The 13,757-nt window shown below is 36.9% G+C and overlaps 1 protein-coding gene across 13 annotated transcripts in view; it reads right to left on the minus strand.

Moving 5' to 3' along the window:
- Window positions 1-13,757, minus strand: part of MTMR3 (myotubularin related protein 3) — a 176,370-nt gene that overhangs the window by 87,796 nt on the left and 74,817 nt on the right. For all 13 annotated transcript variants that reach the window (XR_007471607.1, XR_007471608.1, XM_033412763.2 and 10 more), the window contains one exon: window positions 4,302-4,387. Coding sequence is in view for 11 of the 13 variants with exons in the window: in XM_033412763.2 (XP_033268654.2) it covers window positions 4,302-4,304 (3 nt within the window). In the remaining 2 variants the exon portion in view is untranslated. The remainder of the gene's footprint in view (window positions 1-4,301; window positions 4,388-13,757) is intronic.

Consider the following 13,757-nt stretch of genomic DNA (forward strand, 5'->3'; position numbering starts at 1 on the left):
TTATCTTGAGGCACAAACTTTTAAAAAGTTTGATACTTAAAATGTATAAAGAAATTAGCGGCTTCAAATTCTAAAAATAAAACTGTAACAACTTTATAAATGGTTCATAAAATGCTATCAAAAAATATAAAACTTGTCATATACTTAGCAGTCCTAGGGAAGTGACACTGCTAAGTATTCACCATGACTGTCAAGAAATCATAGCTGATAATCAAATAATTTCAAAAGCAAAAGTATAAAAATCTATTCAGTTATTTATAGCAATAAATAAATAAAAGTTTAATGAAGTTGGTATGTTTTAGTAAGGTTGATATGACATGGCTTGGAGCCTCAAGAAATATAATTACCTAGGGTGTACGAAGAATGTCTCCACTTCTATAAACACCAAAATAACCTGTTATATGAAGAGTTTTGTGTCAATCTGTTCCATTTTATTCCTTTCCACTCAATTCCTCTGAGGTCAATGATTGGGTGAAGGAATAAGGGACATAGTCATATTTGAAAGGAACTCAATTTTTCTATAAATGTTACCTTTTTTTCTTTTAACCAATTCTATTTCCATTCTTAAGATGTAGTTCTTGACTTAAAGAATACTGAGTATTCACACTCAGCACTAAAGAGAAAAGATATGAGAAAACTTGAATTTAGGAAGTTTTTCTCATAAACCAATAGGGGATAGGCAGGAAAAGCTATAAAATATGGGGGGGGGGGGGCTTTTAAAAATTATTACATAAAAGTACATTGTAAACATGCTTTCTCAGCATCACATTACCTTTTTAAACTCACCTAAATATATAAGGCCTAAACTTTTATTCTCTTCAAGATCATTTGACACATCATTAATTCTTTAAGTGATTCCTGGACTAGATTTTTACTGACCTCTAAATAGCATAGAACTGAAATAACATAGCAGGCCTAAACAACAACAACAACAACAAAAAAACTAGAGAAGCCATTTATCAATTCATTCTTGCTGGCACATTTACTTGGGGGTTAATCCAGGCCAATGCATATAACCAAAGCAGTTACCGAAAACTGAAAATGGAACAAATGATTTTCAGCATAAGAGAACTGAGAATTTGGCAAACAAGATGAGCATAAAGAAATAATATTTCACAGTCAAATGAAATAAATGCTTTTTTTAATAAAACTGTCTCAGTTCACGTTACCTGTACGGCTTCTGGACTGATTTTCCCCCTTACATTGGATGACCAAAAGGTTCGTTCGGATTTTCCCACAAGCTCTTACAGAAAAATCCGAATGAACTTTATGGCCAACACAATACATAAAAATGCATTTAATCCCCAAGGATTAGGATTAAACTATTCATAGACTTTCCAAGAAGAATGGTAAAAACATTACTTGGCTAAACATAAGCTAAATCAACTACCTAATTTATTACAGTTTCTGAGTTTCATTATGTAAAAGGGAGGACAAACTTGAGATGGCTGATGGAGGAAGAGCTGGAAGGAGACAAAAGGCAAGGAAGAAAAAGTCTGGGGACTTCCCTGGTGGCACAGTGGTTAAGAATCCACCTGCCAATGCAGGGGACACGGGTTCAAACCCTGGTCCAGGAAGATCCCACATGCCGCGGAGCAACTAAGCCCATGCGCCACAACTACTGAGCCTGCACTCTAGAGCCCACAAGCCACAACTACTGAGCCCACGTGCCACAACTACTGAAGCCCGTGTGCCTAGAGCCCATGCTCTGCAACAAGAGAAGCCACCACAATGAGAAGTCCGCACACTGCAATGAAGAGTAGCCCCCGCTCACCGCAACTAGAGAAAGCCCGTGTGGAGCAACGAAGACCCAACACAGCCATAAATAAATAAATAAATGTACTAAAAAAAGAAAAAGAAAAAGTCTGTCAAAGTGTTAGCCTGATAAGAGGCTTGAAAACAAATTTCTCCTAGGCTAGCTATAAGCAGTAGTTTATTAGTAGGAGAATGTATTCCACATGGTCGATTTCCTGCTATTGCTGAGGAACACCAGGCATTGTGGAATCTGGTGGTACTTAATCTCCACCAGCGCCATACGGGGTCACCTATAAAATCTTGAAAAGGGATCAGTCACCACAGTTCCAGGCTAATTTCTGCTATTCACTAAACTATGCAGGTAAGAGACTTAAGTCTATACCTCAGAAGTCAACATTAGAGATAAATATTTAAAGAACATGGCGAGTAGAGGCTGACCAGTGGAAATGTCTATAAACTGAATTTATATACAGCCTTCCAGGATTAAAAAAAAAACTATACTTAAGAGTGAAATACCTGTAGGAACATTTGACAAATGTAAAAGTTAAAGTGACTGTCAGTCTGTCAATTCATCATTCTTAAGACTGGTATTAAAGGCGATCAAAAATAAATTTCCCTTGATATAATGTTTGTGATCTGTTTCAAAATAATACAAAGAGGTGTGGGTGAGGGAGTCAGAAGAAACAAGTGTGGCCATGAACTGATGATTATTGCAGCTGGTTGATGCATATATGAGGGTTCATCATACAATTCTCGATTTGTACAGGCTTGAGATTTTCCATAATGAAACATGAAAACATCTTCCTAATACTTAATCTCCCGAAGAAACCTCAATCTCATTTAAGAACTTTTAAAAGTATGAGGATGTTACTCAAATTAGTATAGAAGTATACACTAAAAAAACAAAGAAAAACCAGTACTTCTGAATTCTCTATACAAAAAATAAGGATTAAGGACACAGAACCAAAATTCTAAAACAAAAGAAATTAATTAATATTATTTAAATCAGTGATTCAACAACTTGCAAAATGATGTAGCTAGTAAAAAATCATTAGGAATCCAATGAGTCAACGAGTGAAAATGTTTAATTCATTTAGTGAAATAAGCAAAATAATTATGTTTTAATTCCAACTACATATCGACATAAACTAGTTAGAAAGGAACACAACCATGGGTTTTGGTGGAAGAGTTGTAAATAAGTACTTGTAAAAACTTGTTATAATGCTACTTTATGACAGATTTTTTTAAAAAGACCCATGGTCATACTGCTCGCCAAATACTGCACACAGAAGTATCTCCAGAGCGCACCAGGAAGACTGTCTGCAGGGCACCAGAGACCCCAGCAGCACCAGAATGAGGACTACACCGTTGTAGCTATGTGGTACACAATGAAGGACAACCCCTCAGTACAGAACAGAGCTGCTTTCATAAGCCCACCATTTGCTACTCATTAGCATTGGCATACATACCATAAAATATTAGGCAAACACTTTTTCAATTCATTAAAAACTCATGAAAACCAATAAAATAAAATATAGTCTAAAGAAAAGCTCATCAGTGTTTGGGTATAGAATACATTAGAAAGTTGTTATGCCCACAAACTAAGAAAAAACTGGCAAAGATTTAAGATGACAGCAGTTACCTTTGTCGTCGTTTTAATGACACTTCTATACAACTAGTTTTTCTGTTTTGTTTTAGTTTGTTTTTAATTTTGAAAAGCACTTTCAACCCATGTTCCTAATGAAGCTTGAAATTAACATGGCCTTTTCAATTCGTTTTTTGTGCACCAGCATGAGACAGAGTTTGGTTCTAGAAAACATCACCAAGATAGAAGCGGGACAATATTACAGAGGACCATTTCTTATTTAAGCCTTGGAGCACGGTTTACATGTTCTCAGGATTGATAGAAATGTGGTTGGCTCATTGCTCCATCATCTCTGCCTGAACTGGGTCCTAAATAGCCCACAAGTCACTGAAATACACTCATTTTAGTCAAAGACGTAGGTAGGTAGGGAGTGTGCAGAGCTACTTCATCTTCTCTGGGATAAAAATAATGCCTTAAAGAGACAGGACAGGAAAGACAGGGAATTGCTTCTATCCAGAAAGGTAAATTCATAAAGAATATGTGTATGACCATATAATTCTCCTACACACAAAACACACACATGCGCGCGTGCGCACGCGCGCACACACACACAGAGAAAAGCTTTTCATGATACCTTCCTTCCTAGAAAAGGAATAAGAACCCTGTACTCCAAGAAACATGGGTTTTAGTCTTGACTCCATTTACTATCTTACTGAAAAGAGACAATATCTAACTCACAGGATTAAAGTTAATAGAAGCAAAACTGCTCTAAGACACTAGAATATTCTAAAATTATTACTACTAAGTAAACAATAAAAGAAAATAGACAAGAGAGTTCTGGGAAAGAAAAAGTGAGATGATTTCTCACAATAACAAAAATGGGTAACTGAACTTATTAGTATTCACTTAATTGTCAGGACAGAGTTCAAGTTCAATTTTCTTGTTATTTCTCTGTACTTACCATGACAGGAGGCCCAGATTAGGAGGAGAGATCCCCGTCCTTTCTTCCGTATCTTGGCAAGGCGTTTCTTTCCTTTATGCCTGGATCTTGAAAAAGAAAAAAAAAAAGGACAAAATTGGCAATTCCCACACACACCCCCGCCCCGTTTGGCCATACCCTAATTAAAGAAACTGCATATACAAGGACCTAAAGACCTGACCAGTCAGCCAAGGAAAAGCTGAATATCACCCAGCCAATCCCCACTAGTCAAATCCAAACTCCTTAACTCCCTTGTGAAAATCCTCCTGGTCATAAACTATTTGAGCAAAAAAGTAGCAAATGCTCATGTTCTTAATGTTGATAGCAATACAAAAAATATTATAAACCTTAGATGAAAATAATAAAGCAATAACTAAAACTAACCTGCAAATGCAAAAACAACATTCTTGTAATATTACAGTATGTTTTTGTGGTTATCTGTAAATTCAAAGTGGATCTCCCCATCTGTGGGAACCAAACTGGCTTAGTAAAAAAATATGAAAAAACTGCCTTTTGCCCCAATATCCTGTGCTCACTGAAAAGTCACATAAACTGCACTAATACCTTTACCTGGTTTTCAGAAACAACTATAAGAGTGGGGGAGGAATACCTAACAAGAAACTCAAAGACAGGCTAGTAAGAACACTATCATCTCTAATAAGTAGCTTTTTAAAAAAAAATACATTTCATGCAAAGCCAGCATTTCTAGTTCACTGAACTTCCATGAATATAGGATATTTTAGGCAGTCTGGGATTCAATATTCAAAGTAAACTCTTTGTGAGCAGTGAAAGTGAGGGAACAGAGGACATCAAAGAAGTAGCAGGGCCCAGAACATGTGGAGCCTTGTGCAGTTATGAACAAAGGAGTGACATGAGGTGACTTAAAGGATGGCTCTGGCTATAGGGCGGGAACAGAGGGAGCATAGGAGGAAACAGGAAGACCTGTCAGAAGGAAATAATCACCGTAAGAAGTAGTGATGGAAATGGTTGAGACACTGCTGGATTCTGGATATATTTTGAAATTACCACCCACAGGATTTGAGCTAATTCATTAAATAAAAGAAGTCACACTTTCTGGCTTCAGCATCTAGAAGCAAGGATTTCCCACTTACTGATGAGGGAAAACATTAAGAAAAATGGATTACCCACTCTGTGCAGAGGTACTGGAGGGGAAACAGGGAATCAAAGGTTCCGTTTTAGACACGTTATATTTGAGATGCCTATCAGATATCCCGTTGAAGACACCAAGTAAAAGCTGAACAAACTAGCCTGGAGATGAAGAAGATGGAAGCTAGAGATAGTAACATAAATGTGGGAGCCATAACGGTGTGGATGGCATTAAAGCTAGTAAATTCCGGGGCAAGTACAGATGGAGAAACTAAGAGGACCAAGTGGTGGTTTGGGGTACTCCATTGTTCAGAGGCTAGAAGGATGAGGAAGAACCAAGTGGTTTAGTAACAAATCAAGTCAGGGTCATCATTCTTACCATTATTCAAACCTAAAACAAGTCTTTGTGATATAACCTAGCTCAAGAACAGAGATTAGCATAAAATTCTCATTTATTCATTCATTTCAATAAATAATTATTCAACACCTAGGATAACCCAAGCACTGCTCTAGATCTAGGGGAGACAACTGTAACCAAAAAGTCACGGAGTTTAATTTTAATGCCTGGGACTTCGCTGGTGGTGCAGTGGTTGAGAGTCCACCTGCCATTGCAGGGGACACGGGTTCGATCCCTGGTCTGGGAAGCTCCCACGTGCCTTGGGGCAGCTGGGTCCTTGCACCACAGCTGCTGAGACCCATGCGCCTAGAGCCCGCACTTTGTGGCAAGAGAGACCACCGCAGTGAGAAGCCCGCACACCGCGGCGCAGGGTGGCCCCTGCTCGCCGCAGCTGGAGGGGGCCCGCGTGTACCAACGAAGACCCAATGCAGCCTAAATAAATAAATAAATAAATAAATAAAAGAATCTGCCTGCCAATGCAGGGGACACGGGTTCGATCCCTAGTCCGGGAAGATCCCACATGACGCGGAGCAACTAAGCCCATGCGCCACAACTACTGAGCCCACATGCTGCAACTACTGAAGCCTGCACGTCTAGAGCCTGTGCTCCGCAACAAGAGAAGCCACCACGATGAGAAGCCTGTGCACCACAAAAAGACTAGCGCTGCTCATCTCAACTAGAGAAAGCCCGCACACAGCAACGAAGACCCAACGCAGCCAAAAATAAATTTAAAAAATGAAATAAAATAAAAATTTTACTGCCTGCCTTCCCCACTAGAAACAAATAGATAGATATGTTTATATTAGGTAGCTGGTAAGTGTTACAAAGAAAATAAAGCAGGGTTTAGAGATGAGTAACAAAGAACTGCTGTTTTAGATGAGGTGGCAAGGGTATGTAAAGAGGCCACCTGTTCGAATTAATTAAAAAGGAAAGGAGGAAAGGCAAAGAAATTATTCCTGAGGGTATGAACTTATTAGAAAAAAATCTCTTAAAGATCACTTTAAAAAGAAACACCTACTGGATGAATTTTATTTTTAAACTGCCCTAATGTTGTGCAAAAGATATTTGTGTTTTAGAATTAAATGTCTAATGACAGTACCATATACATATTCAAACTGCTATATTTTAAATAACTCAAATAGAAGTGGATTTGAAGTTTTTCAAAACAGATAACAAAGTGCAACTCCAGTGATGAAGAAATGAACATAAAAAAGGTAGTGGAACGTGGAGAACTTGAAACCTTCATGCACTGCTGTAGAAAATGGTTTAGTAGTTCCTTTAAAATTCACCATATGAGTCATTAACTCCATTCCTGGGTATATACCCAAGAGACCTGAAAACATATCCACACAAAAACTTGTGTGTTAATGTTCACAGCAGCATTTTTCATAATAGCCAAGAAGCAGAAACAACCCAAATGTCCATCAAATGATGAAAGAATAAAATGTGGTATATCCACACAATGGAACATTATCCAGCAATAAAAAAAGACTAAAATACTGACACATGATACAATATGGATGAACACTGAAAACATAATACTAACTGAAAGAAGCCAGGCACAAAATACCATATTGTACAATTTCATTTATATGAATTGCCCAGAATTTTAAATCTAGGTAGAGACAGAAAACAGATTAGTGGTGGTTTAGCACAACATACTAAAACTCCTGAACTGTATGCTTTTAAAGGGTAAGTTTTATGTGATGTGTAGGTGAGGAGTATGAATATAATCAAACTCTTCATGAAATACTAAAAATAATCCTACTGCAAAAAAGTTATGGAACTGACCCAGCAGCAATGAGCATTCTAAGCATGTAGACCATGGTATCTAAATATTAATTCTCACTTCAAAAGGAGCCAACAAAGCTCCTGAGAAATAGCCAATTACAGGTCTAGAACAGAAAATGTGTAAGTTCATCCTGGAACATTAAATTGGAAAGCAAGGAAACTATCAAAGACTACTAAGGGTATATCAAAAGGACTCCAGAACCAATCTAAACAGAATCACTGGTGAAAATGGAATAATTTGAGCAAAAATAAGGGCTATGTATTGAATTTCAATATGTTTAATTATAAGTTCATAATATTTCTCTCTCTTTCCCTTTCATTGGTCACCACTGCAGGATGCTAAGTAAGCAACTTCTTATTTTTGAAACTGGTAAATAAAGGCAAAGAATTAGTATTTATCTTGCTTTTCCTATATAAACTGAACCTCTGTACAACCAAGTAGTTGACGGGGGTAGTATTTCACCTAATACACAAACAAGGAAAGACACAAGTAAGTATCATCTTTCTACAACTGCTAATGAAATATAGGATGAACATAGATCTAGTCTAGAGAAACCTATAAAAATATAAAAATAACCCCAATTCTTTAAACTGCAAGACAGAAGAGATCAAAGGAAAACTCAGATTAAAAAAGAGATGTAAGCGACATGTCAACCAACTGCAATATATGGACTTTGCTTGGATCCTAATTCAAAGTATAAAAATAATTTGAGACATTTAGGGAAATCTGCCCATATAATATTTGATGTTATTTATTAATTTTCTGTATAACTGACAATGTCACAGTGGTTAGGAGGTTTCTGTGGTTATGGCTTTTTAGAAGTTTCTTTTAGATATACAATTGAAATATGTACACATGAAGTAATGTATCATGGAATAGACAGAATGAATAGGAGTATATATCTATGAAACGGGATGGGCCCATGAGTTGATAGCTTTTGAAGCCCAATGAGATAAGTAAATGGAGATTAACCTATTTTCTCTACTTTTATACATTTGAAATTTTCACAAAGTTTTTATTTTTTTGATGTGGACCATTCTTAAAGTCTTTATTGAATTTATTACAATATTGCTTCTGTTTTATGTTTTGGTTTTTTGGCCACAAGGCATGTGGGATCTTAGCTCCCCGACCAGGGATTGAACCCAGGCCCCCTGTACTGGGAGTGCAGAATCTTATTAGCCACTGGACCACCAGGGAAGCCCCTGATGTCTTCCATTTCTACACCAAATAAAGACTGTAAAATGGTGTGCTGCACTTTGGTCAATCAACAATTACCTGAGAACTAACTACGTGTCAAACACTATGACACTGTGCTGGTTCCTGCACTAAGGAGCTCATATCCCAGTGTGGAAGACAGAAACAAATAATTATAATTACAAATTGTGCTCAATGTGATAAAGGAAACAAACAGGATGCTGAGACAGAGACTGAGAGGGTGGGGGTATGGGAGTCCTACTTTAGGTAAGGTGGTCAGAAAAGGCCTCTCTGTGCAGCAAGGCCAGTTTCTGGTACAGAAAACAACATGTGTTCCTGACAAGGAAGACTTTGGCATTTCTGAAGGATTAAAAAGAGGAAGCCAGTATAGCTAAAATGTACTGAGTCAGAAAGAAGAGTGGCCCAACTTGAAGATGGAGAAATGTACAAGAGGATAATGTAGATAGTAAGGAGTATAAATTATATTCCAAGGGCAACAGATTATATTCCAAGTGTCAAAAATTCATTGACAGATTTTAAACAGCCGAGTGATATGATTTGATTTTTAAATAATTCTGATTACTGTGTGGTGAATGGATTAGAGAACAAAAAGAACAAAGAGAATCAGGAGACAATTACAGGGAGGAAAATGGTGGCTTGATCTAGAATGAAGGCAGTGCAGATGGAATAAAAGCATAAGGATATAAGTTATTTTAGAGTATAACTGACAGTAACAGGTAAAGGCCTAGATGTGGGGGCTAAGGAAGATTAAAGAATTTATAGTGCAAGAGGGGAGATAAGAAAACAGATAACATAGTTCAAAATAAGAGGTGCTGCTTTAAACATCTGAGGAAAGGTAAACCTTCTATAGGAATTCCAAGTTCATAAGAAAAAGCCAAGATCATGGGTAACTCTGCAACCAATATGAATCACGAAGCTGCTGGAGGTCCTTATAATATTAATACTACAAAGAGCAGATATAGCCAATCATTAAAAAATAGTCAATAACTGACTTGCAAAACTTGCATTCCAGAATGGTAATTATACTAGCACCAAAAGGAAGAAATTGAGTCATTACTGTTAGCCTAAGAGAAGTAGTTTAACACTTCTTAATTTTTTAGTTGTAATAGTAATGCATGCTGCTTCTAAGAAAATTTAAAATACAGGTGTAAAAAGTAAGCAACTGTCCCCAGATACTGCTTGTGGGAGTGTAAAATGGTTCAGCCTCCTTGGAAAACAGCCTAGCAGTTCCTCAAACGATTAAACATAGAGCTACCACCTGACCCAGCAATTCCACTCCTAAAGAGAATAGAATTTTGTCTAAGAGACAAAAACATATCTACAGAAAAATTCATATACACATGTTTATAGCAGCATTATTCAAGATAGTCAAAAGACAGAAACAACCCAAATGTCCACTGACAGATGAATGGATAAACAAAATGTTGTATATCCCAAAATGGAGTATTAATCAGCCAATTAAAAGGAACGAAGTACTGATACATGCTTCAATATAGTTGAACCTTGAATACATTATACCAAGTAAAAGAAGCCGGTCACAAAAGTCCACATATCATACTTGACAGAAATGGAACAGGGAAATTAATAGAGATAGGAAGTGGATTAGTAGCTGCTTAGATCTGGGAGAGGTGGAAGGTAAGGGGGGGTGATAGCTAAAGGGTATGGAGAGCTTCTTTCTGAAGTAATAAAACGTTCTAAAATTGACTGCAGTGATGGTTGCACAGCACAATGAATATACTGAGCCACTGAACTGTATACGTTAATGGGTCAAATGTATAGTATAATATATGAATTATATCTCAAATCTGTTATTTTTTAAGTAAATAAGTAGAACTTCCATTCTCGTTCTTTGCTGCCCTTCGCTTCAACTACACGTAATAACAACTACTGTTAATATTTTATAATTCTGTCCAGGACACTTTATTCATATACAAAGACATACATAATCTACCCCCGAAAAATGAGGGGGGAGGATCATACTGTATTCATTGTTCTGCACATTTTCCCTCAATGTACCAAATCCTTCCTGTGTCACTACATACTTTCAACATGGCAGTTCAGTATTCCATTATATTCCGATACACCATAACCTACTAATTCATCAATTACTGAGACATTTAGGTTATTTTCACTTTTCTATTACAATCAAAATAGCCACAGTAACCATCCTTGCCCATATCTCTGCACAAGTCACTATTTCTGCAGCCCTGATTCTTAAAAATAAATTTACTAGGTGAAAAAGATACACACTTGGTGGGGGAGATCATTATTGCCAAAGACTACACATACTAATTCCATTTATGAAACTATAATTCACTAACTCAGTTATCAACTTGGTAGAAGTTCTAATGTTCTGTAATTTGAAAGGTTAAAATAAAAATACGCATAAGCATTATTTGTATTAATCCAGAAACGTTTGTACATGTACAGAAAAATGATATAATGATTGTTAACAATGGTTACCACTCTAAGGAAGAAAGTGGGAATAGGGACTTTGTTTTTACACTTTTAGAATTACTTTACCCTTGTAATTAGAAAATAAACTTTTCTACAAAGACATTTTTAAAAAGGAAATTCAAAGTAATATTACATAAAAGCTTTTCACTTGACCTAAGACAGAGTGTGAAGATAAAGCCATCAAAAAAAAAAATCAGGGATGTAAAGCAATGGTTCTGAGGGCAGAAGAGACAGGAGTCCTGAGTCTGCCATTCACTAAACTCTATGACCTTTGGGACCTTTAAGGCAAGTCATGCTACTTCTTTACGCCTTACTACTTCAATATATACTTTATAAGAACAAAATTAATCTCTTATATAACCACAGAACTAGCTTTCAAATTCAGGAAACTTGACACTGATATAGTACTTTAATCTACTTTTTATATTCCAATTTGGTCAACCAATCACATCCTTTACAGAGATTTCCTCCCCCCTCTATAAAAGGATCCAGTCTAGGATCACATTGGATCTAGTTGTCATCTCTCTTTAGTCTTTTAATTTGGAACCCACATTATATTAATTCCAATAATATGTTTCCTGGTATCAAAATTAATTTAATAATCTAACATCAGGCTTCCCTGGTGGCACGGTGGTTAAGAATCCACCTGCCAATGCAAGGGACACGGGTTCCAGCCCTGGTCCGGGAAGATCCCACATGCCATGGAGCAACTAAGCCCGTGCGCCACAACTACTGAGCCCGGGTGCCTAGAGCCGGTGCTCCGCAACAAGAGAAGCCACCAAAATGAGAAGCCTGCACACGGCAACGAAGAGTAGCCCCCGCGTAACAGAACTAAAGAAAGCCTGTGCACAGCAACGAAGACCCACCCAACGCAGCCAAAAATAAATAAATAAATTTTTTAAAAATTAAACACTGCAGAGTCAAGTAATACATTAGGATTACATTTCCTCTCCAAAGGTCTAATATGCACCCTGCTAGGCCAAATGAAGGGTAAAATTCTTATTTGAAGCAGTCAAATGATTTCTCTTTTCTTAATGTATGTATGAGAATTTGACAGTTGGGATCTGCAGGCTTCACTGGTCTCCAGTGTCAGTCTCAGAATGTGACTTCTGAGAAATCTTTACCGAAGTAAGACATTTATCTTCCTATTTAACATGGAATCTCATTCTTTCAGGCACCTGTTAACAAGAAATTACTCAATTCCTTAATCAGTAACTAAAACTCACACTTGCCAACAATAACTCAGCCAAGTGAGATACTGAGCAACTTGGACTACAAGGACACATTATATGTACTATATAAATCCTTCCTATATAGAAAGGAAAAAAACAGTACCCTGAATCAACAAGATGATAACTAATCTCTACTAGAACAAAAGAATCTAATTCTTCTCTACTAGAATAAAAGAATCTAATTCTTCTCCCTTATTCTTAACCAAACACACACAACAAAAACAAAAATCCTAATTAAAATGAAATTATACTGAGAAGACACTAGTATCCCAGGACTCAGGGAACGTTTGTGTGACCTGAAAATTCAAACATGAAGATAGTTCTTGCCTTCAAGATGTTCACAATCCTGTGGGGTGACAAACATAACTAATAAGGCAGAGTGTGATAACAGATGTAGAAATATAATATCATGGAGATGCAAAAGACAGAGAAATGGACTCTGAACTGGGCACTCAAGTAAGGCTTTGTGGAACACTCGCACTTTTAATGGCTGAACCAGACAGATTTTGAGACAAAGAGGGTAAAGGAACAGCACAAGCAAAGAATACCAGCACAAGCAAATATCTTGCCAAAAAAAAAGGCAAGATATTGGACAGTATTTGAGGGACAGTAAGTAGGTCAGGTTGGCTACAGCAAGACTTTCTAGATGTATGGAGGAAGTGAGTGCCTAGTTGCAGTAGATGTGCTTAAAGCTCACTTATAAAGAGCCTAAAATGCCATGCTAAGGAGCTTGATCCTTAATCTGGAGGCAATGCCAAGCTAAAGGTTCTGGAACAAGGGAATGATTTGGATACAGAAACTTAAAACCAAAACAGCAACTTCTCTTTTCAATAAACTTAGATAATAATTTCCTCCATTAAACAGATGGCAGAAAAAAGAGGCAGTAATAAAGACTTAGGTAATAACAGATCCATAAAGGTCTATGAAAAAAAGGACAGGACAGGGGTTAACATCCACACTGGGGGCAGGACTAACAAATTTTTTAGAAGTTATTTTCTAGTTGAACGTCACATTGGTACCATTAATGCTAGTAATGAGGCCTCGATTTTCACACAAATTTAACAATTTAAGAAAACTCAAAATAAGAACCAAGTTTCAATTTAAAAGAACATCATGTTAAGAACTATTTTAAACAAAAGATTAGGGCCACAACTCATTTAATCTCAACTTAAATACAAGTTTCTAGGCACAGTATATTATACTATGGCACAATTATATATGGGAAAAGTAATCTGGCT

Source organism: Orcinus orca, chromosome 15, assembly GCF_937001465.1.
Source record: "Orcinus orca chromosome 15, mOrcOrc1.1, whole genome shotgun sequence".
Classification (NCBI taxonomy): domain Eukaryota; kingdom Metazoa; phylum Chordata; class Mammalia; order Artiodactyla; family Delphinidae; genus Orcinus; species Orcinus orca.